A 25,804-nucleotide genomic window follows, 5' to 3' on the forward strand; every position below is an offset into this window, starting at 1 on the left:
TTGAGTTACCACGGAAACGCTCTGCGATGTTCTATGCTTCTCCTTTGTCCTCCTCCATCGCTGCCCCCCCCCCTCCCTCTCACTCCATCCTGTCTTTATTGCTGGTCGACTTCCTCTGTGTGTTGCTACGGCGATGCTCTGGGACGTTCAGCTGGATCATTTTGCCGCCGCAGTGCTGGAGTGCAGAGCTGGACTGAGGAAAGTCGTCAGGATGCCGTCAGTCTGTTCCTGCTTTTCAACTTTGTAAAAAAAATAACCTACACTTTCTTGCGACCTTTAACACTTCTGCTTCCCTTACGGACCACATCAAAGATCGCTGTTTTGGATTGGCCGGGGCGAAATGTGACATCACAGGAAGTTGGGTGAAGTTTCACAGAACCAAAAGGGCTTTGATCGGCGTCGATGTTTTCACGACTCTGTCAGTCTGAGAGACGTCCGGACGCTTCTCAGAGACCGAACTCTGCTCCGTGAACACAGCGACTCTACAAACGCCTAACATAACCCCGCCACCTCCTTCTCCTCCTCACCCGCGCCGAGATGAACGAGGAGGCGGAGGAGTCGCAGATGCCCGAGCAGGAGCAGGAGCAGGAGCAGGGGCAGCAGGAGGAGGAGCAGGTGCAGCAACAAGAGATGCAACAGGCAGGAAAGCCAGAGGAAGAGGAGATGCAGCAGGATGAGGAGATGGAGGTTGAGGAGCAGCAGAAACAGGAGGAAAGACAGTCTGAGGAGGAGCAGCAGGCGGAGGAGGCGCTACAGAAAGAGGAGGAGCGGGTGCAGCAGGAGGATTTGCAGCACCAACAGAGGGAGCAGGAGGAGGAGGCGGACTTTGAGGAGATGCAACAGGAAGAGGAGGTGCAACATGAGGGACAGGTGCGACAGGAGCAGGTGGAGGTGCAGCAAACTGGGGAGGTGCAGCAGGAGGAGGGGATGCAACAAAAGCAGGAAGAGGTGCAGCAGAGTGAACAGGAGCAAGCAGAGGAGGAGCAGCAGGCTGAGGAGCTGCAGCAGTGGGAGGAGGCGCTGACTGAGGAGATGTCACAGACTGAGGAACAGCAGACGAAGGAGGTGCCGCAGCGGACTGACCAGGAGTCTGAGGAGGAGCAGCAGCGGCAGAGTGAGGAGGTGCAGGACTTGCTGGATGTTCTGGAGCAGAACCACAACAACCAGGTCCTGATTCGACTGAGAGGAATGTGAGTAAACACACACCACACGGTCAGCTGGCTGATGACGCAATGCTGATGATGATGATGATGATGAGGTCATAATTGGTGACTGCGTTGCCAGGATCAGTTGATCACCGTTAGTTTTGGAATCGGAGCGACAGCCTCGGGGGTGATGGCACGGACCGAGGACGGAGGGAAGAGGGGTGACGGAAAATAAGTGGAAGACACTGGGCGTCCAACATGACTGAACATAAAAGAGAGAGAGAGAGAGTGTGTGTGTGTGTGTGTGTGTGTGTGTGTGTTTGATGAGATGACACGTCTGTCAGATAACGAGCGAACGTCGCAGCAGGGAGAACATCACCGCATCCGTCTGAACCCGGGGCTACGGCAGCACATGTAAAAAACAGCATGTCTCTCCGTTCTCCATAGTTTCCATGGTAATGGCAGAGCGTTGCGATGCTGCAAAGAAAGACAGATCGGGAGAGAGACAGAGAGAAAGAGAGGGAGAGAGAGAGAGAGAGAGAGATAAAGGCAGGGCAGTGAAACACGGTGGATGAAGAGGAGAAAAAAGGAGGGGAAGATGTAAATGTTCGATTTAACTTCCTGTTGATGCTTCACATGTATTTTTACTTCCTCACCAAAGCCTCATCACATGGTCACCACACGCACCGAGCACATACACGTCTTCAATGGAGTCCTGGCGAGGAAACAGCATCGCAGCTGATCGCGAAAGTTAAGAAAGAGCCGGACATTTTTTTTGGAAATACGCTCATTCGCGAGAGTTGACGACGAGAAGGTCGATGCCACTCTCAACTGGCTCAGTTAAGAATGAAGCTACCACCAGCAGCCGGTTAGCTTAGCTTAGCACCAAGACCGGAAACAGGGGGAAACGGGCAGCTAACAGCTAACCCCCCTAAAACACATATTGTCATTTTTACGCTTCGGTTTTTGTACGACTGCATTTATCCACGCCCCCACAGTCTTTATGCTAAGTGAACTGGCTGCTGGTGGTATGTGAATACGTTGAGTTGTTCCTTTGACTTTTCTCGGCCTTTACGGCCACGACGTCCTAAATCGAACGAAACGTCTACCTGCTTCCCCCTTGTCACAACTTGCACTTGCCATTAGATTTGCGTTCTAACCTCACGACCAACCGTTAGCGGCCTGAAACTGTAAAAACTCTCCTGCAAATCGCAAGAAAAAGCAAGTGTCAGAGCAAAGTCAGAAGGAAGGGGAACTAGTTTTGTGTAGATGAACGTGGTCCTTCCTTCTTTCCTGTCCCATGACTCATCTTGTGACCCATCGCATTTATCCTGCGACCCTTTGATGGGTCCCAAACCCCAGGGTGGGAACCAACGTCACAGAGGATACACAGACTATTATTTGGATAATTTCTGCAGAGTCATTTTGAATCTATCCACAGCAAAATGGCTGAGTTCTTACCATGAAAACACAGGTTTGAAAAGTTAAAAAATCCGGGGATGTGGAGTTTTAGGAGCTGAGTTTTTCAGACATCTGTAGCCCCCCCCCCATCTCTGCTCCAGGCTGCAGGCTCCGGGCTACATTAACCGCTACTGACACACTGTAACACACCTGGATCCTCAACCGATCTGTCAGTGGTCGAGTTGCATTGTGGGTAACGTAGGCGCCAGGTTTTGACAAGGCAAAGAGACGATGTCTCTGGTTCGGCTGCTTTTTTTCTTCTTTTTCTTTTAAACTGTCCATTGTGGATCCGACAGGAGCTCAGTGCCAAATTGGTGGGTTGCTCTTTTAATGCTGCAACATGTCCTGATATTTTAGAAAATAGCGAGCGTCCGTGCAGATGTGTGTGAACAGGTGAATAAGAGGCTAATTGCAAAACGCTTTGGATTAAAAAGCTTCACATAAACGCGACCAGTTATCATCCACCCTTCCAACTTTGGTCTTGGAGTAAGACACTCAACTATGAGTATTTGTGTGTCCACCTTCATGTCACCGTACGGTGTATTTCAGTCCTGATGTGTAATATTTCCCCCGTGAGCGCATGAATTTAACATGCGCTTTATTTGTCGCTGAACCGCGACTCCTCTGCCCGCAGACCTCAGTCCTCCTCAGACCTCAGACCAGTCGGTATAAAAGCTGTACATTTCTGGGAGGACCCTCAACATGCGGCGGCCACAGTGCTTGTTATGACCAGTGGTGGAACGTAACTAATGCATTTACTCAAGCACTAAATCCAACTACGGTTTTCTACTTCAGGCTTTATACTTATACTCGTTAAAGACTACATTTATTTGCTTCACCGCAAAAGTCTTCATCTTTCAAGTGACTTGTGTCTATTGCTGATTCATAAAAGTCTTATTTTCTTAAAAAGTGAAGAAATTGGACATTGCGCTTAAATAATTTCCATCTGCTTTAACAGAGGTCAAGTAGTTTTTAATTCTGCAGAATAAGGTGACGGTCTTCTTTATTCTGGAGCAGCGATCCCTTATTCTGTCTGCTATCAGGATTCTCACACTGAAATAATTCACTTCTTTGAAGGAGAAAAACAGACTCAATATCTCAGTAATAATTGCTTTGTAGGGCAGAGATTTTGCAGTGCAAAATACAACAGGATCATCAAATAAAATAGTTAAAATCAGCTCCACTTCGATCAGCTACCATCAAAATGCTGCTTACCAGCCGTGTATTCCCACTTAAATAACATTTTCAGTGCAGGACTTTCACTTGTAACGCAGCATTTTCACACTGTGGTGCTGATACTTTTATTTAAGTAAAGGATTTAGCTGCAGGTCACCAGCGATGTTTGGTCTAAGGAACGTTCCCCGTATCGGCGGCAGCGGTGAAATGAAATGTTCCTGGTATCATTTCCATCAAACGCACACAGGCAAATGTGTTCCCTTTGCCAACTCTTCTTCTTTTTTTTACCAGCAGAAGTTGGTGTGCTGGTTGAAGAAGTGGACGTGTTTCATTTTAGCCAGATCCTGTAATAAACATTGGCATGTGGATGTGTCCGTCTGCAGTGGTTCGATGAGAGAGAAACACTGAAGGTGTAAAAATAAAAAAGCAGAATTCACCACGGAAGCTCATCTTGTAACCTGAAACTCAGCCGTAAGGAGCGAGACCATCCTATTCAGTTAGTTTTAGAGGAGCTTTGTCAAACCTGCAAAAACAACCCAGACGATGTAATAGTGAGTTCATCAGGGTTATCTCATGCTGCGTTCAAGTCATGTCGGAGTTCCCACAATTACCAGGTTTCCACTTGTAAATCAACAGCATCGAAGTCGTATTTCTCTGAAGGCTACGATACGTCTGACGTGGTGCTAAGACAAAAGGGGGGAAGTCTGTTGTTAAAGGTAATTAAATGCTGAAATTTAACAGCTATGGTGCTGAATTGAACAAACACAGTCCAACTCTGAAGAAGAACAACCGCCACTCGGCGTTGGTGCACATAAATGACACTCCCGTACAGTCGCCGTTGATAGCGTTACTCAGCAGAAATGTGGCTGCAGCGTTTGTGTGTACTGGCGAAGACAGCTGGAGTCTCCAGTAACGAGTGAGAGGCAGCAGCATAAAGAGAGCGCCGGCGGCCATCTTGTGTCGTCTGATGACGTTTGCGGGTCGTGAACATGGGAACCGTTCCCATCGTTACCTTCCCTCCCACATGTGCTTGGAGCCTATGAATTTATAACAGAAGGCCTCTGTTAAAACCTCTTTTTTTTCTTTCTTCTCTGCTCCCGTTGAAATTGAGCAGAACTCACCTCTTTCTAAATCCACACCCCCGCACTTTATTACTTTTCAGACTCGTGGTCTCCAGACCCGCCCGACGCCGACTCAGGTGATTTATCAGGCTCCACACAGCCCCGTCTGGAGACACCTCAGGCTTTAAACTGCCGTTTTCACGCAAGCAGCGGAGCGCCCCGGAGTCGCAGGAGTAGATATGTTGACGTTGCCTCCTCTGGCACATTTTCTATATCAGCGACACTACAATACTTAGCGACCAGTACCGATATCGAAACAGTACTCTGTTTGATACGTCCGTTTGGGGAACACAAACATGTTTTGTGGGGTTTTTTTTGTTGTATTTTTCTTTTAAACCTCTGTAACAGATTTTTCGGCCACTTCGGGGCAGTGGAATCAAACTGTGATCTCAACTGATAGGTCTATAGATAAAAACCGTATCTTCAGATCAACAAACAGCAAATGTCTGTGCTGTTTGGAGGGAAAACAAATAAGTAGATTTGTGTTTTTTTTCTCCTTTTTGTCGTCCTCCCTAGTTTCCATGGTAACAGCAGAGCATTTTGATGCAGCAAACTCTCCGCAGAAGAGAAAGAGAAAGAAAGAGAACAGCACGGCTTTTTATTTTGGATTCCTTGATCTTTACATATTGTGATTCATATTTTATCTAATTCATTTTGTATTAATTGTATTCCTTTTACTTAACCTTCCTTTTTTATTGATACGCTTTGAGAGAGAAAAGAGAGGATGTGAGTGCATCAGGTTGTTCTGTGAACCATTAAATAGAAGAGAACTCAGTTGAAGCGGTTTCAGTCACGGCAATAAAAACAGGATGAAAAAAGCCAGGATAAATAGTTTTTTCATGTCCAGTCACTTTAAAATCCCCAAACCAGTCTGTCCAGTTCAGTCACCGAAGAAGCAGCAGAAACCAGTTTAATGCCTCCAGAAAGCGGCCGAAACTCAGTAGGAACCAGAATGCGATTCTTGCTCTGCGTTCTCGCTCCTATTTAACCACTGGTGTGACTCCAAAGCAGCATTAATGGATGTTCTGCTTTTCCCTCACGCTGGGGCGCTCGGCCTTGACGTAGGCGGTGTGCATGGAGTTAACCACTAAGAAAGCGAGAAACGCATCACAAACGGAGTCGTGCGGAGAAGCAATGCACGTAGGAGCAAAATACACTTCACACGCTCAGCGGTGATTCTGCAGGGAAGAAAGCGTGTGAGGTGAAAGTACGAAACACGTGCTCATCAGGACAGAAAATCAGAGAGGGCAAATTCATATGAGGAAGAAAAAAAAATCCATGTTCTGTCAGAGAGGTGACTCATTCTCCAGAAACTCTCTCCGTCCTCACCTGTCAGCGCTGCCTCTGCAGCAGGCTTTTGTTTCTCGACTTCTGGAAACACACTGCAGCAGCCCGCTCTGCGCTGCTCTCCGCTGCCGTACCCTGCTTTGTAATTCAGCGCTGATCTGCCCACGCAGGCCAGTGCTCAATTACCAGTCGGCCGTGAAATAACAGGTCCCCGCTGTCACATTTCAAAGCCGAGACGCGTCAAAGCCCTGATTAGCAGTCGGGGTCGGATCCCAGAGCTGCCATTGGCTAATTTCAGGCCAAATGCTCCACATCAACATGTGGACTTTATATCTGGTGCACATATTTATATCCCTGGGGGGGGGGGCTTCATCAATGGTCCACTTCATGTCACGGATTCACCAGTGAGCATCGACCATGAATTTATGAACTCCTGTGTTTTCTTGACATTTTCTCACTGTCCCACAGTTCAACAGTAGCCGTACATCTAATAACAGTAATAGAAAAATCTATATATGTATATTTTCTTTTCTTCTGACCTTATTAGAACCAAAGAAGGAGAAAAGTAATGAAGATTCACTTTGTCACAAACTGGGCTAGAACATTTAATGAAGGTGACAAAATATGGAAGTGAGCAGCGAGCGTTGCTACAACACCAAATTGTGTCTCTTTTTTTTTTTTCTGTTTTGTTTGTTATGTTCCGTGAAACCTCACATGTGGAGCAGCAGCGCAGCCGACACCAAGCGTAGATACAGAGCAGCCGAAAATCCATTGTATTCACCCACGATTTGCAGAAGTAGAGCCTCACTTTGTGTAGCGGACGTCTCCGACATGTCATCGGTTCAAAAACCATGCTAAAGCTGCGCTCACACGGCGGGGAGCGTCGGCTGACATGACCCGATACCGGACACGGTCAGGTCCTATTTAGATCATGCGACACAGAAGCACAAAATACAAGGCAGAGCAATGAAATGCTGAATATTAAGCTTTAACTAAATGAGACGACATTATGCTGCTTTATTAGACCCTAATGGAAACATGAAGAGCGGAAGCACGGACATAAAAGGTACATTCATTACAGAAACCACAATAAATCACGTGGTGATTGTAACATAGCAACAGGTGACAGCACGGACAGAGAGATCTTCTTTCAATGAGCTCCAAAGGAAACTGCATGCGTCCATTTCTCCAGTACGTACGTGCCTGGACAGCGTCCCGTCCTCGTGCAGCTTCAACAGAAAACTGCTGCTTCGTTTATTCAGGGACGTTCCACTGAGAGAAGACGAGCTGGCCCAGAGTTGTCCTGCTGGTCTGGGGGTTTGCATCGGACAGCTTCGCTAACCTCTGGGCCACCGCTGCAGTTGAAGCAACTTAAAGCTGATATTTTGCCCAGCAAATGTTTTTAGTTTTAGTTAATACGATCGCGATGTTTCGATATTTAGAAATGCTCCTCATTCATTTGTCCTCCATCTTTGTCGCAGCACACAAGTCGTGTTCAGCCACTGGCGAAGTTCTTTTTTGCGCTTTGTGGCTACACTCTCCTCCACCGACCGCTTACATCAACACAAGACCGTCGCACAACGGGACCCGGGGCTCTCCAGCCCCCCAAACCGAACATTAGGGTAGGTGGAAGTGGCACAGGTCGGCGTCTGTGTTTCTGGGTAGAGGAGCGCTTCCCCTCACACTGAAATTTGCAAGCTTCCAAAATGTTACTGGTGCAACTTTTTTCGACCTCGGAGGTCTCGGTCAGGCAAACGTCAACGTCCCCTTCAGCATAACGCGGGAATCATCATCCCACGTGGATTCAAATGCTGTGCTCGAGGCAGTGAGTTCAGCATCAGCCGTGATGTCCAGATGACTCCACCGGAAAGACTGGAGTCAGAAATAAGGTGCAACACCAGGAGCGTGTTTGGAGAACAGACGCTGGACAGTTTGCACATCCAGCCAAGGAAAAGAGGATTTCAAAGGCTGACACTGTGCGTCTGCCAGACAGAACTGAGACAAATGCTGCGGCAAATAAGTTGTGGAACTGCATTTCCCATAATGCTCCGGGGAATGTAAACGTGAAGTATAACATCGCCATAGTGTCAGTGAGTTACGATGCGCTCCTTTAGCCCGATTTTGTTTACATTTCGGCAAATGGGCGACATTAAAGGTCCTGAATGGGCGATTAGGCGTCCGTGTTTGCCACTGGATGAACTGACCACTATCGCTGGAACAATGTGACACTGAAGAAAACTTAAAAACATGAAGGTTCTCAGGCAGGTTCTGCAGTGACAAGGAGCCTCTTGTTTTCTCTCTTTTTAAAGTGGATTACGGACATTTATCCGTGATTAATATTGGAAACAACAATATCCACAGGAAGTGTAAGTCACGTGAGGTCTAAAAGAATGTGTATCAAGTCTCTGTGTTCAGATTTGACTGAGTTGGGCAACTCTGAGAAGGAATGCGAATTTTGATGCAGCCTGAGGAGCCTCGACGAGCTGCGTGTCGCAGCCACCGCCGCTGCAGCTGCTGGCTGTGTTGCTAAGTGGCGTCTGCAATGTGGCCGCTGTTCAAAAATGTTCCTGGAAGCTCGGCCTTGACCACCTGAACACACACACACACACACACACACACACACACACACCACACGGACAGTTTATGACTTCATCAGCGTATGATGAGGACTGTCCGATGGCAGCGTGTGATTGGCTCATTTGACTGACTCTGCTTTTTTTTGTTTCTGTTTACAGGCAGAAATATAAAAGTGCATCGCAGAGGTAAGACACACACACACACACACGCACACACACACACACACACACACACACACACACACACACACAAAGAGGAAGCTCTCAGGCTGAATTACAGGACTGAAGAGGCTCTCGGTCCTCCTACACACACCTGGACGGCCTGTCTGTCTTCCCACCTGTCTTTTTGTCTCTATTTTTGTACAGACAGCCCCTTCCACACTGTCTTCACTGTTTGTCTGACCGTATACATATGCGGGTTTTTGGTGTGACGCCGTGTCCGCCTGTTGCTCGGCGACAGGGGTTGTGTTGCTGTTTCGACCACTCATTAAACAGACGCTCCATCACACGCTCCCCTTCCCCGCGCTCCTCCGTCAACCGGAGAAAACGCGGAGGCGTCGAACCGCAGAGGGCGAGACGAAGACTGACTCTCCCGTTCACGCCCACAGGCTCAGACGCTGACAGGCTGTCGCCCACTGTCGCCCCGAGCCGTCAAGATTCAAGACGAGAGAGTCGTCAAGCGGCGCTGCCGGAGTGTAACTAAGACATTTACTCCGGTACTCTACACTTCTCTACTTTAGTACACATTTGAAGTTATACTTGACCTTTCATGCCACATACAGGTAAAAGTCCCGAATTCAAAATGTTACTTACGTAAAAATACATAGGTACTGACAACAAAATGTACTTCGAGAACCAAAGGTCTCCATGTTGCATTATAAGATCAGTTATTATTGGATTTGTAGAACAGATGTTTATGGAGCATTGTCATGTTGCAGGTGCCGGAGTCGTATTTTTCCGGCAGTTTAATCTGTAACAGTGCATCACATCTTGTCAGTGGGTAAAATCTACATCTGCAGAGTAACTAGTAACTACATGTGTCTGACACATGTAGTGGAGTAGACGTATGACGTAACACAAGCAGGAAATTCTCAAGTAAAGTACAAGTCCCTCAAAACTGTACCGATGAACAGTACTTGAGTAAATGTACTTAGTTACATTTCACCTCTGCTACTACCACTATTAGTACTAATAGTAATAATAATGATAACGAGAGGATTTTAGATGAAAGTGAAACGCTTGAATCTCTGCAGTCCTGAACTTTAGTTCTCTCTCGCCCCGTCTCCCATGCTGACTCCAGCTGTAGCCATGACAACTAAAACAGATTTCACCCAGTTTACGAAAAACGGTGTTTGGTCACCATGACGACGGCAGGATGCCGAGTCTTTATGTCTCCCCGTCGCCGTCCCTCCGTCCTGCAGTGGGAAAAGACTTCGCATCCACCCATCGGTCCCTTGACCCGTCCCGCCGTCCTCAGTCTGGATACCAGGGCTGCATGGTGGAAGCTGGCTGAATGCACAGCATGAGCCCTCGTCGGGGCACAAAATGTGGCCTCGTGCCCCCTCCTCACTCTTTTTTTCTCAGAAAAACCTTTTAAAGGAACAGTAACAGTGTGGTGGGAAAGCTCAGGCGAGGAATAAAGTATTCACTGTGCTCAGCGAAGTCAAGTTCCAGTCGTCTCTCCGGACGGCATTTTAACCAGCGGGAAACCAGGACGTAGACGTGGACATTCAGCAGGGACAAAGACGAAAGAGAAAGACAAAAGCCTGCTCAGTGGGATGAGGGGGAGCTGAAGCGGAGGCAAAGATCAAAAATGATCCTCCTTCTCCGAGTCCTAACTCTGAACACACAGACATGAAACACACATCGATACGATTCGGTGCGGCTTACGCTTCCCGAGGACATCATCATCTCTGATGTCCACCCAGAGTAAACCTCCATAAATCTGATAGAAATCAAGTTTTCTTCAGTGTCACAGTGATCCAGTGGTGGTTGTCTGGACATCCATGGGTTCACTGCTGACAGGAGCTGATCACAGCTGGTTCAGCGGCTTTTCACGGAGACCCTTTGCCAGAAGTGTAAACAAACACGGGCCAAAAAGAGAAGGGCAGCACCCACCTGACGCTGGCATTACAACAGCACGTCTGGTCGGCTCTCGCTCTACTGATGGTTTTCATTTTGTCTGTCGTCCCGTTAGATCCCAAATAGACCCGCTTGTATTCGCTGGACAGACCAGTGGGACGTTGCAGATTTAATTATTACTGGGACGGGGTTGAAAAACTACCCACATGCCTGCTTTGGACCGGATTAAAACGGCTGAAGTTAAAATTAAGAGAAATGAACCCAGTCTGGATGCGGCTTCAAAGATAGAGCCATGTCTACCTTAGCGTAGTGTGCTACGACATTTTGTCTTCAAACCGAGATGAGTTGCTGTCCTGGCTGACGGAGACACGGTGAGGATGAAGTTTATGAGACGACGCGTTTATTTCCTGGAGGAGACTCCCGCTACTAACTGTGGGTGTCAGCTGATTGACAGGAGGCAGACCATCACGTGTCCATCTGGAGGGAACAGATCGTCACGTTCCGGTCGTGCGCTGGGAACAGGACAGCAGCTGTGTCGGTTAGCAGGTGTGCGAAGCCTGCGGGCAGGATTTCTGAGGACTGTCATGGTGCTGGGCTGAGTAGAGGACCGTGCACCGCAACAGAGGACGTTGCAGTATACAACAGAACCTGCACTCGATGAACAAGGAGCGTCAGACTCAGGTGGAGGCGGGGCTTTTGAAAGCTGTACGAGCTGCCCTACGAACAGCGGCGGCAGCAGAGGCGGAGAGCGACACCGTAGCCTGATGGCGAGCGGCAGAGTCCGAGGAGCGGCGACGGTGTGAGTTCCACCGGAAGGTGAAGCAGCAGGCCTGAGTTGCCATTAGATGTTGTTGGATGAGCTCTGACCTCTGTCTCCTGCCATTTCATTCACCTTTAAAACATTAAAGCCATTAATGTCAAACCTGCAATGTTTCTCTGTAAGAGAAAGAAATTCATGACAACAAAAAGTAGAGAGAAAACATTGCTAACATTGTCTAACTCTCAAGCGCTCCGCCTCATCAGGACTGTGTGTGCGACGGTGGCCTGGAAACAAGCAAACAGCCGCACGGCCGTCATCAGATGTTGGTGCAGATGTTCAAACGCTCGTCACGTCAAACGAGTGAGAAAAGTGAAGACGGAAACACAGAAATCTATGAGATGAAATAACCAAAACTCTCCTAACTTTGCCCCCGAGGAAGATGTAAGAGTGAACAATCACACCAGCCCACAAATGTATTGCCACCGTGATAAAAATAACAGTTCGGTGAATAACTGAGTGGTTGATTGTGTAGCTGTAAGAGATTTTTGTGTTGTCTACTTCATCTTCTGTGGCCATCGTTACGGGGGCTCTTGCCTCTTGACTCACACGTGAAGCAGCACCACAGTCGCAGATACTGCTGCCTTCATTTCAGCTGATTCCTTTTTTATTCCCACTTTTAACGAAGAAAAAACCTGGCAACGCTGCTGAGTCTGACGTGAGGTCAAAGGCTGAAATCCGTCCCAGCCATCAACAACAGTTTATCGTCATCCTCCAATGAACTAAATTAGATCCAAGAATAACTGCTCAGAAAATAAAATAGTTATTAATTCACGAGCCGAATCATTTACATTATTATGTTGCTAATTTAGCGATCGGGAGACATTAAACTTTGTAAATGGCTCTAACATACAGTATTGTGTAATCTGTCCTCTCATGTATATTCTAGTAACTGAGCTCATGAGTGCGCTGTGTGTGTTTGCGTTGTCAGGCTGAAGGGGGTCCTGGAGCAGATGGACCGCGGCATCGTGGACCTGCAGGAGCTCCGCAGGAACCTGGAGCTCGCTGCTGCCATGTTGGACGCTGTTTACACCGATGAGACCAGGTGCGATGGACGGAAGTAAGAAAGGAGTGAAGGCAGGAAGGGCAGGCGGGTGTGCGGAAAAGAAATCTCTGCGCCCAGTTATCCAAGCCGTGACACTGACGGCTGTTTGTTTTCTGCCCGGCAGGCGTCTGTTGGACACGGAGGACGAGCTCAGCGACTTGCAGGCAGAGTCGGTGCCCAGCGAGGTACGCGATTGGCTGGCATGTACCTTCAGCAGGAGGATGGGCTTGGCCAAGCGTCGTCCCGAGGAGAAGCCGAGATTCAGGAGCATTGTCCACGCAGTGCAGGCCGGGATCTTCGTAGAGAGGTAAACGCTGCTCCTGTCAGGTGACGGTGCAATGGAGATCATTTCTCCGGAGGTCTGCAGCAGATGTTTCCACAGGTTTTTGTGGAGTGAATTTTGGGGAACACCAGCCTTCACACTCTCACTCTAGCTGGTACTAATGGCCACCAAATGGTGTCTGCAGAAGGTGTAATCACGTACACAGGACTGGTCCACAGTTTACTGAATCAGTGTTCAGCATATATACTGTAAAACTGTAGGTAACCGTAGCAGCAGTACTGCAGTTAACTGACTAGTGAAACTAACCGCACCACGGATTAAACCACAAACACGCCCTAAATCACGGAGGAGGATTTAAACAGCCTGTCTTTGTTCCCTTTTGCTCTTCCAGGGGCGCTGATGTGGAAAACAATGGTCTCACCTGCGCCTCGCCCATTGTTTTATTACATTATGGTCCTTCATCATGCATCGTCAAGCGCTGCACATTTTCACTTTTAAACAGAACAAAATTACCACGAAGTAAAAATAGCAACTAAACAAGCAACACAATAAACAAAATAAATGTCAGAATGAAGAAAAAGGGAAAAAATGATTTTAAAAAAATGGCCGACAATGACATTTTAGACAATAAGGTTCTTCCAACTTTGTGGCAGCCGTTTGTGTTTGTCCCTTTCCTGTTTCAACGCGGTAATACCCCCAGTGCACGAAACTGGTTGTCCCAGTTTGGTGTGGAAGAAGTTGACTGGTCTGGCCAGAGCCCCGACCTAAACCTGAAGCGGAACGCAGACTAAATCAGACCTTGTTACCCAACAAGACCTGGACCTCACTAACGCTCGCTGTGTCTGAATGGGAGGAAAGGCTGAAACCAGAGGAGAGGAAGCTGTTAGAGCAGCACGTCAATGGAATAAGATGTCCGACATCCATCTATATCTATCTATATAGATATATATTTGTCCAGGTAGCGATTTAGACTAATAACAAGTGAAGGTCCAGTCAGGTGATTGTCTCAGACTGAAGTCGGCTATTTTTGTCTTCAGCATCTGAAGAAAAGGCAGAAAACAATCAACGACTTCTTCAAAACGCACATCAGAAAGCATCCGGCCGACTTCGCCGCAGATTCGATTAGCGGGTCGGACATGAGGTGTAATGATGTTAGCGTGTGAGTGAGCTGGAGATGCAGATCACATATAGGGAAGCCACGAGGTGCAACATCATTACAGTGTAAATGACTCATAGTGGTAGAATGATATCAGTTCATCTTCAGCAGCTTAATGACGCATGAAATCAAAAAATATCTGCTGCACCAAGGCAGCGCTCGCCGTGTGTGTGTGTGTGTTTGTGTTTAGACGACGGTCACCATGGCGACAAACAATCCATCCTGGTCACAAACTGTGGAGGAGGGTGGCTGGAGTGGGTCCATGTGAGGACTGCGTCTGTGCCTACACCCGTCCGTATCCATGTGCGAGATTTGCGCATGATATTTTTATCTGTGTGTTTGTGTGTGTCTGTGTCACATCAGGATGTACAGACGGACATCCAACATGGCCGGTCTGACCTATCCTCCCACCGCTTTGACAGCTCTGAAGGTAAAGACTGTTTTGTTGCTGCGCTCCCACCGGCAGGAAGTGACATCGTCCTACTGTATTTACCCTGCGGTTCAGTAGAAGTTGAAAAACTCCAGTTAGATCAGAGTCAGCACAGTTTTGTTTTCCCAAGCACCAGTTCACAAGGTTGGAAAAGCCCTGATGAGTTCCATTAACTTAAGAAGGAAAAGAGGAGGGAAGGAAGAAAGAGGTAGGCAAGGAAAGTGAAGTAAAGAGGGAAAGGAGACTTAAGGAAAGAAAGGAGGAAACTAAAGGAAGAAGTAGAGAAGGAGCGGAGGGGGAAGCACTGCAGCGAGAAAAGAGGACGTAGAGAAGGGAAGGCTAAAAAAAGGAGGATGAAGGGAAGGAATGCATGAGGTGGCAAAAGGAAAGGAGGAGGTAAAGAGGGGAAGGGCAGAGGTATGAAAAACAAGGAGGTGGGGATTAAAACGATGGAAGGGCAAGAGAAGAAAGGGAAGTGGTAAGGAAAAGAAAGGAGGAGGAAGTAAGGAATGAAGGAAGTGAAGAAGGACACGGAGGTAAGGAGGAAAGAAGGAGGTAGGGAAGGAAAGTTGGAGGCAATGATGAAAAGAGGGAAGAGTGAGGTAGGGAGAGGAATGAAGGAAGTGAAGAAGGACACGGAGGGAAGGAAGGAAAGAAGGAGGTAGGGAAGGAAAGTTGGAGGCAATGATGAAAAAGGGGAAGAATGAGGTAGGGAGAGGAATGAAGGAAGTGAAGAAGGAAACGGAGGGAAGGAAGTGAAGAAGGAAACGGAGGGAAGGAAGGAAAGAAGGAGGTAGGGAAGGAAAGTTGGAGGCACTGATGAAAAGAGGGAAGAGTGAGGTAGGGAGAGGAATGAAGGAAGTGAAGAAGGAAACGGAGGGAAGGAAGGAAAGAAGGAGGTAGGGAAGGAAAGTTGGAGGCAATGATGAAAAGAGGGAAGAGTGAGGTAGGGAGAGGAGTGAAGAGATGGCGTACGACAGGAGAGGGTAGAGGGAAAGAAAAATGACATGAGCTTCCTGTACAAAGGCAACTGTTCTGCAGCCGTTTCACATTCCTGCTTCTCTCGTGACATAAAACAAGTAGAAACAATACAAATTGTGTTTAGAGGTTGGAAAACAGCTCTGTATTAACTGTAACGTAACCAACCTCTAATGATAACTGTCATCTAATGCACAATTATAATCATTAATGTAAGTGGGTGTGATGGTCCAACGCCTCCCAGTGTGAGCAAACATCTTTCTCACACTGCCCTCTACTGGCAAACATCCTACATTACCCTGGATGGAGGCTGGATGAGCGGAGCCACTCGGCTTGATGTCACTTGATATTAGATGTTTGTTCAGCGTATGAGATGGTGACGTTTTGCTGGTTGTTTTCCAGGAAGTGGACCAGTGGTCGTTTGATGTTTTTTCCTTCCACGAGGCCACCGCAGACCACGCCCTCAAGTTCCTGGTCTACGACCTGCTGACCCGCTATGACCTCATCAACAGGTTCAGGGTACACATAACAACTTCATATCATTAACACCTGTGGAGAAAAACCTACCCCGACACCACGTGCGTGAATTGATTTTCAGATAAGAGAGACCGGATCTGAGGCGGATCCGGTCCCGGCCAGACCCGAAAAGACCCGGGGCTCAATAGATCCGATCTACAATGCGGTGGACCCGAACAGAGAAAGAGCGCAAACACCGGCAGCAGCATCAAACACTATCAGCTCATTCCAGCAATTAACAAGCAGCTGCAGTATAAAGAGACGCACTGTAATAATAACAATAATAATAATAGCAATGATGATGATGATGTCCTGACAACGAAAGCAAAATCACAGAAACTAAAATAATCTGTTCATATGTTTGATGGGTGAATTGATAGAAGTAACTGAAAGTCTTATTTCCACCTCCTGCACCAACAATAAAAGATTCTGCTGCCAGCTGACTGATAGATCGGCAGTAGCGCTCTGACCTACCAAATATCTGTGACTCAAAGTCCCATAAACCCTCAGTTCACTTTAGTGGTAGTGATTGTCACAATGCGTCACGCGCCATGTGATCAGCGCCGATACCGGGCGCACTGGGGTCTCTGCGGGTCCGCTATTTTGGATCCAAGACCCGTGGCAGTAAAACGAGATCCCAGCCGACCTGATTAGAACGAGTAGAATTTGGACCTGGCTCGACTCGGATCCTGGCTCAGGTCCAGGTTCCTCAGAACCACAGGGACCCCCGAGGACCTCTGCTGTGGGGTGGGTGGGGCCTAATGTCAGGATGGGTGGGGCTAAGTGTACTGAGTGGGCTGGGCTGATTTTGTTCGAGGCTGCAGGTTAATCAGTTTCATTCCTCTGAAGACACAAATGTGAAGCTACAGCCAGAAGCCGATTAGCTTAGCTTAGCACAAACGCCGGGTTGGAGGTGGGCTGGCTTTCTCTGCGTCCACTAACCAGCACCTCCCCAGCTCACTAATTAACACATTGCACTGTATCTTGTTTGTTCCGCACAAAAAAGTGAAGTTGTAGTTTTATTGGGGCGGGGGTTGTGTGCCAAACTGTTTCCAGGAAGTTACTTCGCCCAGCCAAGAAACAGTCCTGCACATAACCTTCCTTAAAACCACAACATGTAGCTGTCTGAAGAGATTTCTTCTTATTGGGCAAACAGGTCATTAGCGCATTACTTTTCTTTGCTTTACTTTACATTAATGATCTTTTTATCACAACACACACATTTTTTGTTCGCTAACGAGATGCTGTAATAAATACAAGAGAGTGAAGTCATAGTTACAAGTAAACCCCTCGAATGCACTTCCATCAAACAGAACGATGCTCCGTCTGCCTCAAAGTTTAACCCTCTGCGAAGATGAGAACTTGTTTTGGATTCAAGGTTTGACCTGGTTGACTGCATCTTCACTTACAAACAAATCACCAACTGGCTGGTTTACTGTATGTACAGATGAATAAACAAAACCAGTGTAGTACTCATACCGCCTGTATCCCCAACCTGTGTCACCTGTGTCACCTGCGTTCAGATCCCAGTGCAGGCTCTGGTGCAGTTTGTCGAAGCCCTGGAGACTGGCTACAGCAAACACAGGAACCCCTACCACAACCTCATCCACGCCGCTGATGTCACTCAGACCGCCCACTTCCTTATGCTACACACTGGACTCATGGTAACACACACACACACACACACACACACACACACACACACACACACCCTTACCGTAACCACTAGCCTAACTCTTACCCTAAACTTAAAGTCTTCACTCTAAAATTTAATAATTTACATGGTGCAGACAGGACATGAAAAGATTTTTGTCCGCATAAATTCGTGTGTGTGTGTGTGTGTGTGTGTGTGTGTGTGTGTGTGTCTGGTCAGCACTGGCTCAGCGAACTGGAGATTCTCGCGATGGTTTTCGCTGCAGCGATTCACGACTTCGAACACACTGGAACCACCAACAACTTCCACATCCACACCAGGTGACGCAGACAGTTACACAATCAGATTATACCATGTTCTATAAAGACGATCGGAGAATCTGTGGGATCTGATCGAACAAGGACGGTGACCCCCTTTGGGATTCGGGTCTTTAGTTTAACTTTGAGGAGACACTCAAATACCAACTGATAACAAAGAAACAAGAGTCTACAGCCATGCCAGCAGCTTGTAGCCAAGATGGCGACCATTGAGGGGGAGAAGGCGTTTCACACTCAACTTTTTGACCGTTACGACCGGGTGCTCATAGTGCACCGCACTTATGCACTCAAGATAGAGCGCGAAATGAGACACAGTCAGAGTCTTGTGGGCACACGAACACAGTGCTGCAATATGTGTGTGTGGTGGTTAAAGAACTGCGTTTGAAAGCCCTTTAACGATGCATTCACCTCATGAATCACGACACTACATTATTTCTCTCCCTCACATGAGGGTACGTCAGCTGCTTTTAACAACAAAAAGTATCGATATCAGTATTGGTATCGGTGATCCTGGCACTGGTATTAGTTGGGATCGGATCGAAACCAGATTTTGCGGCGTCTCTCACCCCATCATAAAGCAAAGATATGAAACAAATTGGATTTTTGACTAGACCGTGATGGCACTAGATGGAAAGTTAAGGGTTCACCAGAGCATGAATGCCCGAACCTAATTTTACAGCAATCTCTCCAATAGTTGTGACATTTCATTAAAGATCACAAGTGTCAACCTCAATGTGATGCTAGAGGACAAGTCAGCCGAGAAGCTGAGGTGGCTGGAAATGCTAAAAAATTGTTCAAAAATATGAGATTGACTCTTTTAGACGGTTGTTGGGGGTTCTCGATGTACATCTATATATAAGGCGACAGCAGTCGTCAGCGTCTGATTGGATGCTGTGTCTGTCTGTCAGGTCGGAGGTGGCCATTCTGTACAACGACAGGTCGGTGCTGGAGAACCATCACGTCAGCGCTGCCTACAGGCTGATGGCAGAGGAGGACATGAACATCCTGGTCAACCTGAACAAGGACGACTGGAGGTTCTCACACTCACACACACACACAAACACACTCACACACACACACACACACCGATCGCTGATGAGTTAATACTTGTGTACATGAAGAGCTGAGGGCCCCGTCATGCTGATCGATCACCGACTGTGTGTACTGATTATTGGCAGGGAGCTGAGGTCTCTGGTGATAGAGATGGTGATGTCCACAGACATGTCCTGTCACTTCCAGCAGATCAAGACCATGAGGAACGCCCTGACACAGACACACAGGTCAGTTCTGCCAACGTGACCTCTGACCTCTTGTCTTAAAACACAAGTGGAAAGAATAGAAGCCAGTTTTGAATGAATTTTCTATAATCGGGGAGAATTAGCAGGTAGTTCAAGGTGTAATTGCAGGGTGGATAATACTGAGTGCTTCAGGTTCAGCCAAAAGGCAGTGGAGAAGTTTTCAACCTGGACTTAAAGGTCGTCAGCGTCAGTGTTGGAAGAAGCACTCAGATCCTTTACTTAAGTAAAAGTAATAATACCACACTGTCAAAATACCCCATTACAAGTAAAAGTCCTTTATTGAAAAGTATGTAAGTATTATCAGCAAAAGTACTGAAAGTATCAGAAGTAAAAGTACTCCGTGCCTTTTTTTTCCTGTTTATTCCTGTTATGCATCAATGTGTGAGCAGAACTTTACCCTTGAAGTTGGTTAAGAGACAAAAAACTGTCTCAAACAAAGCTGCAACTGACGATTGTCTGATTTGGTTCGGCCTGAACAAAGTCAGGACGTGATGAGAAATTCCCGTCACAATCCCCCAGAGCCCAGACTGACACCCTCAAAGCCTCAAATGATTCCCTTTAATGTGACTGTGTGCCAAAGAGAAACATGAGGCTGGAGCTGTCACGCTCGCCAGCTCCCACTCGGATGAGATTTGGGGGAAGACGCCGCCATCGGCCTGTCGACATGCTGGTCCTGCTGGCGCCGCTGCAGCGTCTGGCTGGAGACCCGCACTCTGCACGCGATGATCAAAACCCAAAATAAAAGACACAACACTGCTCACCTTTCATACAGTAGACCGTAGGAGAGCAGTCCTGAGACACCCCTGAGTGTTGTTTTCCTGACTTTACATAGTCACAGTTTATTATTGGAAGAAGTTTGATTGAGGTTTTGTTCTCTCCCTCTCTCTCTCCAGCATAGACAAAGTGAAGGTTTTGTCTCTGATGCTTCACGCTGCAGACATCAGTCATCCGGCCAAAGCCTGGCCGCTGCACTACCGCTGGACTCACAGTCTGATGGAGGAGTTCTTTAGACAGGTGTACACACACACACACACACACACACACACACACACACACACACACGCACACACACGCACACACACAATATTTGGGAAAAGACCACTCTGCCAAATATTACTCCATCTGGAAAGACTGTTAAAAGAAGAGAGGTGGGAACCAATACATCAATGTAACACACGCGTCAAATGTCAGCGAGTGTGTTGTGCTCCCTCCACATGTTGCAGTGGTGTATATGGGGCCGTAGTGAGAGCCAGGTTCCACATTTAAAGAGTTTGGAGGGAGGCACCTTTCTTCCAGCCTTTCCAAAAAACCAAAAACACGAGCAAAAGTGTAGCTGACTGAACTAAACTATGTGTTTATCTGCTCTAACGTGAGCTTCAGTCGACAGCCAACAATACGCCAAGGTAGCATTACGTTAGCCAGACACGTTGTTTGTTAGTATGTCAGCTAAGCAGCCAAGCAGGGTTACACTAGGACGTAATAACAGTCTGATCTGCTCTACGCTGCAATACGAAAACAATGCTGTTTCTTCATTTGACCGGTTGAGGATGCTGACTTTTTCGCCTGGGACATGCAGCTTTAGCCTCAGTGGTTTTAGCACAACCTTATGTTTGCGGCCACCAAGTACATGAATATTCAGCACTCCTTTGGTTATATGGTTTTAAAACGAGTCAGTCGAAAAACACTGAAAAGCGAGTCGTAGCTAACAGCCAACAACCAGGCAGTGACAGCGTAACTGGACCGACCCAGACCAGTGGAAAAATTTATGATTCCTTCACACGCTGCCTGCTCTGAGATATAATCCTCTCAACTTTACCGGTCTGTCCTGAGGTTTTTGCCGTTTTTGTTTTACATGAGATAACCCAAGGAAATTCCTGTCCGCTATGTTGAAATGGCATTGTATTGAATCTTGAATTCACTTATTACTTATCGATCGAGTATTGATCCTCTGAGATGGTCGTGGGAGTCTGGACTGACTGTGTGTCAGTGAAACAGCTTGCTATCCATCAGCCTTATCCTCTCAGTGTAGCATGTGAACCTGCTATAGGAAATGTTCGTTGGGGGGTCAGGTTGCCGGTTTCTCTCCCACCCCCGTCCTTGTTTTCATTCACACTGCTCTGCTGTGCTCAGGTGGCAGAAAGTGGATGCAAATACCACACAGAGTTGATGTGAGTAGTTAAAAAAACCCCAGACACACATGTTCATGTTGCCTTAGTGACTGTATCTTTTCCAGGGAGATAAAGAGGTGGAACTCGGCCTTCCTTTTTCTCCTCTCTGTGACCGCAAGGCTACCATGATCGCCCAATCACAGATAGGTAAGAGCAACCATCGACCAACCGCGGGCAGGCGAGGAGTGCCGTTGACTGGTAGCAGGCACTGGGACTATGACAGGGGGCTGTCAGTGCTTATTAACTTTGGTCCAACTGTGACACCTGCTGGTGGTTTGAAAAACGGATCTCAGATGAGTCTGACTATTGTATTTTAAAAAGAGGAGGCACCGATGTTTGTCTGCCATATCGACCATCTACCTTTCCCCCCTTCTACACCTTTCCCTTCTCTCTATCCCGTCTGCCCGTCGCTCTGTCTGGCTGCAGGTTTCATAGACTTCATCGTGGAGCCGACCTTCAGTGTTCTGATCGACACAACAGAGAAGGTGATTGGTCCTCTGATAGAAGAGGACAGGAAGGCCAGAGAGACTGGAAACAGGAGGTCCAGGTACTACTACTACTACTACTACTACTACTACTACCACCACCACCACCTTATGTAAGGTCTTTGGGCCTTGGATAGATATGAAACTCTCCCGGTGTAATCATCAGTACAAAACAGCATTAGAAAATATCTGGTTCTGTGATGAAAAGACAAAGGCAGAGCCCTCTGGACATAAGAATGGAAGGAGAGGAGTCAGCTCCACCTCCCATGGTGTATTCCAGCAAGCGGATGTTCAGACTGAGCTCAACCCTGCCGTAGGACAGGTCAGGGGTTTGTGTTGTGGTGGGGGCGTGTTGCCTCGGGTACCGGTGGGACGTGGAGTTAAAATCCAGGAAGTCCAGTTTGATTAACAGATCTGTGAATCGGAAGGAGTCTCATACGCCACAACACTGCACAGCAGTTATCATGCAAGTTGCCATGAGAGGCTAAATGCAACCTAACACACACTCAGTCACAGACTTAAAAACTCTGCCGTGAACGCTGCTAACGTGGAGCTGAAGCTACGGCCCAGCTAGCGCTAGTGCTAAGGCCCTCTAAAAAAACCATTTTTATATTTTATATATATTTTTCGTTTTATATTTTAACCTCTCCCCTGATTCCATAACAGAAGCTGTCTGAGTGGCTGTTCAAAACATGTGCTAATAGGTTTCCTCGTCCAAGACACAGAGTCACAATGGAGACTCATCTGGTTACACTACGGCACACCGTCCATTCTCCATGAAACGGGCTTACTCTTGTGTAACATGCTATTTCTATTCCAAATGACTGTATATCATCAGTGAAATGTTACGTCATCATTTAAATTGGTGTTGATAAATCAGATTCCAGACCAACGAGGTAAAAATCAGCCGGTTCGCCGATCGTTTGTGAAGACTGCAAATGATATTAATAATATAACAACAACCAAATTTAGTTTAATCCGATATCTGCGGTGGATGTGGCGTGGTCAGCTCATGACCTCCTCCTCACAAATTTGGACGTGCCTTACCAACTTTTAGCAATTTATGGTGCGCTGCGAGGACCTTTTTTTGACTTGAGTTTACTAAAGCCAACAATCGCAAGCGGAAGTTAAAAGACAAACCTGGAAAAGGACCAAACCTAAAAATGGACGGGCCGCATAAGGTCAATTGGCAAGGTCGTCTACAAAGTCACAGAGGAACCGTCAATCACAGAGCTGAGTGACGTGTCTTTTACCTGGTAACTAGCCAAGGGGAGATTCTGTTTGGGCGGCAAACAGGGGGATTTGTATTCATTTCTGTTTTTAATTTGCCCAATACACAAAAATTGCAGTGTTTCCTGGCAATTTTTGACTTGAAAAACATTTTGATTTTATGCTAAATGATTTTTAGAGTACGAGTAAATATAAACTGATTCATTCATCTTAGTCTCCCTCCAAGGGCTTAAAGGGCCCTGGTGGTTCCCGCTGGTAGAAACCTGATGAAAACCTGAAACCTGATGTGGTTCACTTTCACTAAATCAGGTTACATAGTATATGAGCCTTTTAGTTGCTGGAGACGAGGTCGTGTTCTTATACAATTGGACAAAAAACAGAACGTGTGACTTTAACTGTAACATGAGGCCCCACTGGTTCGGACCCTCGGTATGTGGTTCCTCCTGGTCCATAACCCTGCTCTGTTCCAGTTTAACAGGAAGTGGCTCCGTTACCGTGGAGTCGGTGCAGAGACATAGTAGCGGTCGCCAGGGAAACAGTGACGATGGACAGATGGACTTTTCTCTGACCGCCATCGACCTGCCGGCTCTGAGGCTCCACCTATCCGGCGTCATCGCCAGCAACAAGGACCGCTGGAAAGAGCTGTCTGTGCAGGGTACACACACACACACACACACACACACACACACACACACACACACACACACACACACACACACACACACACACACACACACACACACACACTAATCTTAAATTAGTTGTGAGGGCACTCAATGACATAATGCATTCCCTAACCGCTAACCTTACCCTAACCTAAACCTAACACTAAAATCTTCCAATTACTAGAAATATGTTTCAAACACAATGACTTTGAATTGGATAACCAACAGTACCTACAGGTAGAGGGTGTGGCAATGGGACACAGGTATGCGCCGTCCCACGCGAACCTTCACGAGAGCGAGAGGTGCTCGACGAACTTTTTACCTCCGACTTTTGGATGACAACATCGGAGTGCGGCTGCACGGCAGGGAAAGCTTTTAGGAATTCATAACCCTACTGAACAAACATCACCCCTCTGTTCGAGCGAAAAATAATTTGGTCCCGCGTGAATTGAATTTCTCCAGTCACCGGAGGTTTGTTTACAGGCGGCAGAGGACGAAGGGATGCCGCCAGGCAACAGTGAGTGAAGGACGGTGACGGAGGTTGAACGACAATAAAACGCTGCGTGTTTTACACCTTTGTGGGCTGCTGTTGTTAGCCCACTGGCCATGCTAGCTCCTGCAGGTTGTTTACAACCGTAACCTCGCTATTTTCTGTCCCCTCCTGCTTTTTGTCAAACCCCGTGACTAAATTTCACCGGGCGGACTCTGGTCTGACTGCACCCTAACTTTAAAAGCCTTGGTCAGTACATCACACGTTTTCCCTCTTACAGATTTGGAGGAAATGTGATCCTTTGGCAAATTTCCTGTAACTCAAATCTTCCCGTGTGTCTATCGTGCGTAGAGCTGGCCAGTAAGGAGCAAGAGGAACAAGAGAGGGTGGAGTCCAACATCAACCCGGACATCCAGTCGCACGCCTCACCCAACCACAGCATCCCTGATGGACACACCTCCGACCACTCACAGAACTCAGACAGCTCCCCACCTGATGAGACCCACGACGACGAGTCACCTGACCACGTGCCTGCAGAGCACCTGACCTGGAATGGTATAAAACATGAAAATCCCTGCAAACCTTTCACAGACACAGTGTCATACATAGACACTGACACATCACCGCTCGCTGCCGTTCACCGCGGCAACGCGTCAGCGAGGCCCCTCCTAATGCATGTACGTCCGTCGAGGCAGGAGGTCAATCCACAATAAATATCATCACAACTCACTGAATTTTCAGTTTGGCTTGTAACTAATGTCAGACGTGTATTTATGATACAGGATACTTGTAAGTTTTCATACCAAAATACTTTATCTGTTGTAGATAGTAATCGTAACGTTTCTATCGTATAATATTTAAAATGAACTCATGTAGATAGATGGATGGACAGATGGATGGATGGACAGCTTTAGTTCAGGATATTCACCTAACTTTTTGATTGATTGTGTGGAAAACTGAGGGGGGTGTTTCTTACGTTCGTTCTAGTCCAAAATCTCGTTTTTGTGGCCGACGTTAAGAAGCAGCTCCAGCAGCTGGTCGCCGCTGATCTGACTGAAAGTCCACGCAGAACAGTTGCGTCCGGGCGCAGAAAACAACACATGAGAGCAGCCCATGAGCCGTGATACGTAAAAACACCGTCACGATACAGGATTTACTGACGGCACATAAAGTCAGCTACAGTGACCAGGGCAGAGCTGTTCATTTAAAAATTACCGATGACTTGAATAGTTCATCGTAGCGTTAGAAAAGCTAATGGTTGTTTGTCAGTTTTTTGAGATATGCACCCGATGTCTATATGTATGTAAACTTTTCCAAAACTTACGCTCTCAATGAGCTGACCTGTTGCTGTGGTGACTGCTGCAGGGGCAGGGCCTGGCGAGGACAAGGAGGAGGACGATGACGAAGTGCCTGAAAACGCCTGA

At 47.3% G+C, this 25,804-nt stretch overlaps 1 protein-coding gene across 1 annotated transcript; it reads left to right on the plus strand.

Moving 5' to 3' along the window:
- Window positions 1-537: 537 nt before the first annotated feature.
- Window positions 538-25,804, plus strand: pde1a (phosphodiesterase 1A, calmodulin-dependent). The gene is made up of 17 exons (XM_040148675.1): window positions 538-771; window positions 1,090-1,190; window positions 8,926-8,952; window positions 12,597-12,710; window positions 12,835-13,017; window positions 14,513-14,579; window positions 15,960-16,076; window positions 17,597-17,737; window positions 17,947-18,047; window positions 18,953-19,078; window positions 19,223-19,324; window positions 20,236-20,356; window positions 21,576-21,657; window positions 21,937-22,057; window positions 23,696-23,880; window positions 24,732-24,935; window positions 25,746-25,804. The coding sequence occupies exons 1-17, from the start codon at window positions 538-540 to the stop codon at window positions 25,802-25,804; spliced, it is 2,085 nt and encodes a 694-aa protein (XP_040004609.1).

The sequence above is a fragment of the Xiphias gladius genome, chromosome 16, assembly GCF_016859285.1.
Source record: "Xiphias gladius isolate SHS-SW01 ecotype Sanya breed wild chromosome 16, ASM1685928v1, whole genome shotgun sequence".
Classification (NCBI taxonomy): Eukaryota; Metazoa; Chordata; class Actinopteri; order Istiophoriformes; family Xiphiidae; genus Xiphias; species Xiphias gladius.

Bases quoted from the DNA above. Each gene is read 5' to 3' on its own strand.
- pde1a (XM_040148675.1), top strand. From the start codon at position 538: ATGAACGAGGAGGCGGAGGAGTCGCAGATGCCCGAGCAGGAGCAGGAG. The intron at 16,077-17,596 runs GTACACATAACA...ACCTGCGTTCAG, and splicing joins ACCTCATCAACAGGTTCAGG to ATCCCAGTGCAGGCTCTGGT. The intron at 18,048-18,952 runs GTGACGCAGACA...TCTGTCTGTCAG, and splicing joins AACTTCCACATCCACACCAG to GTCGGAGGTGGCCATTCTGT.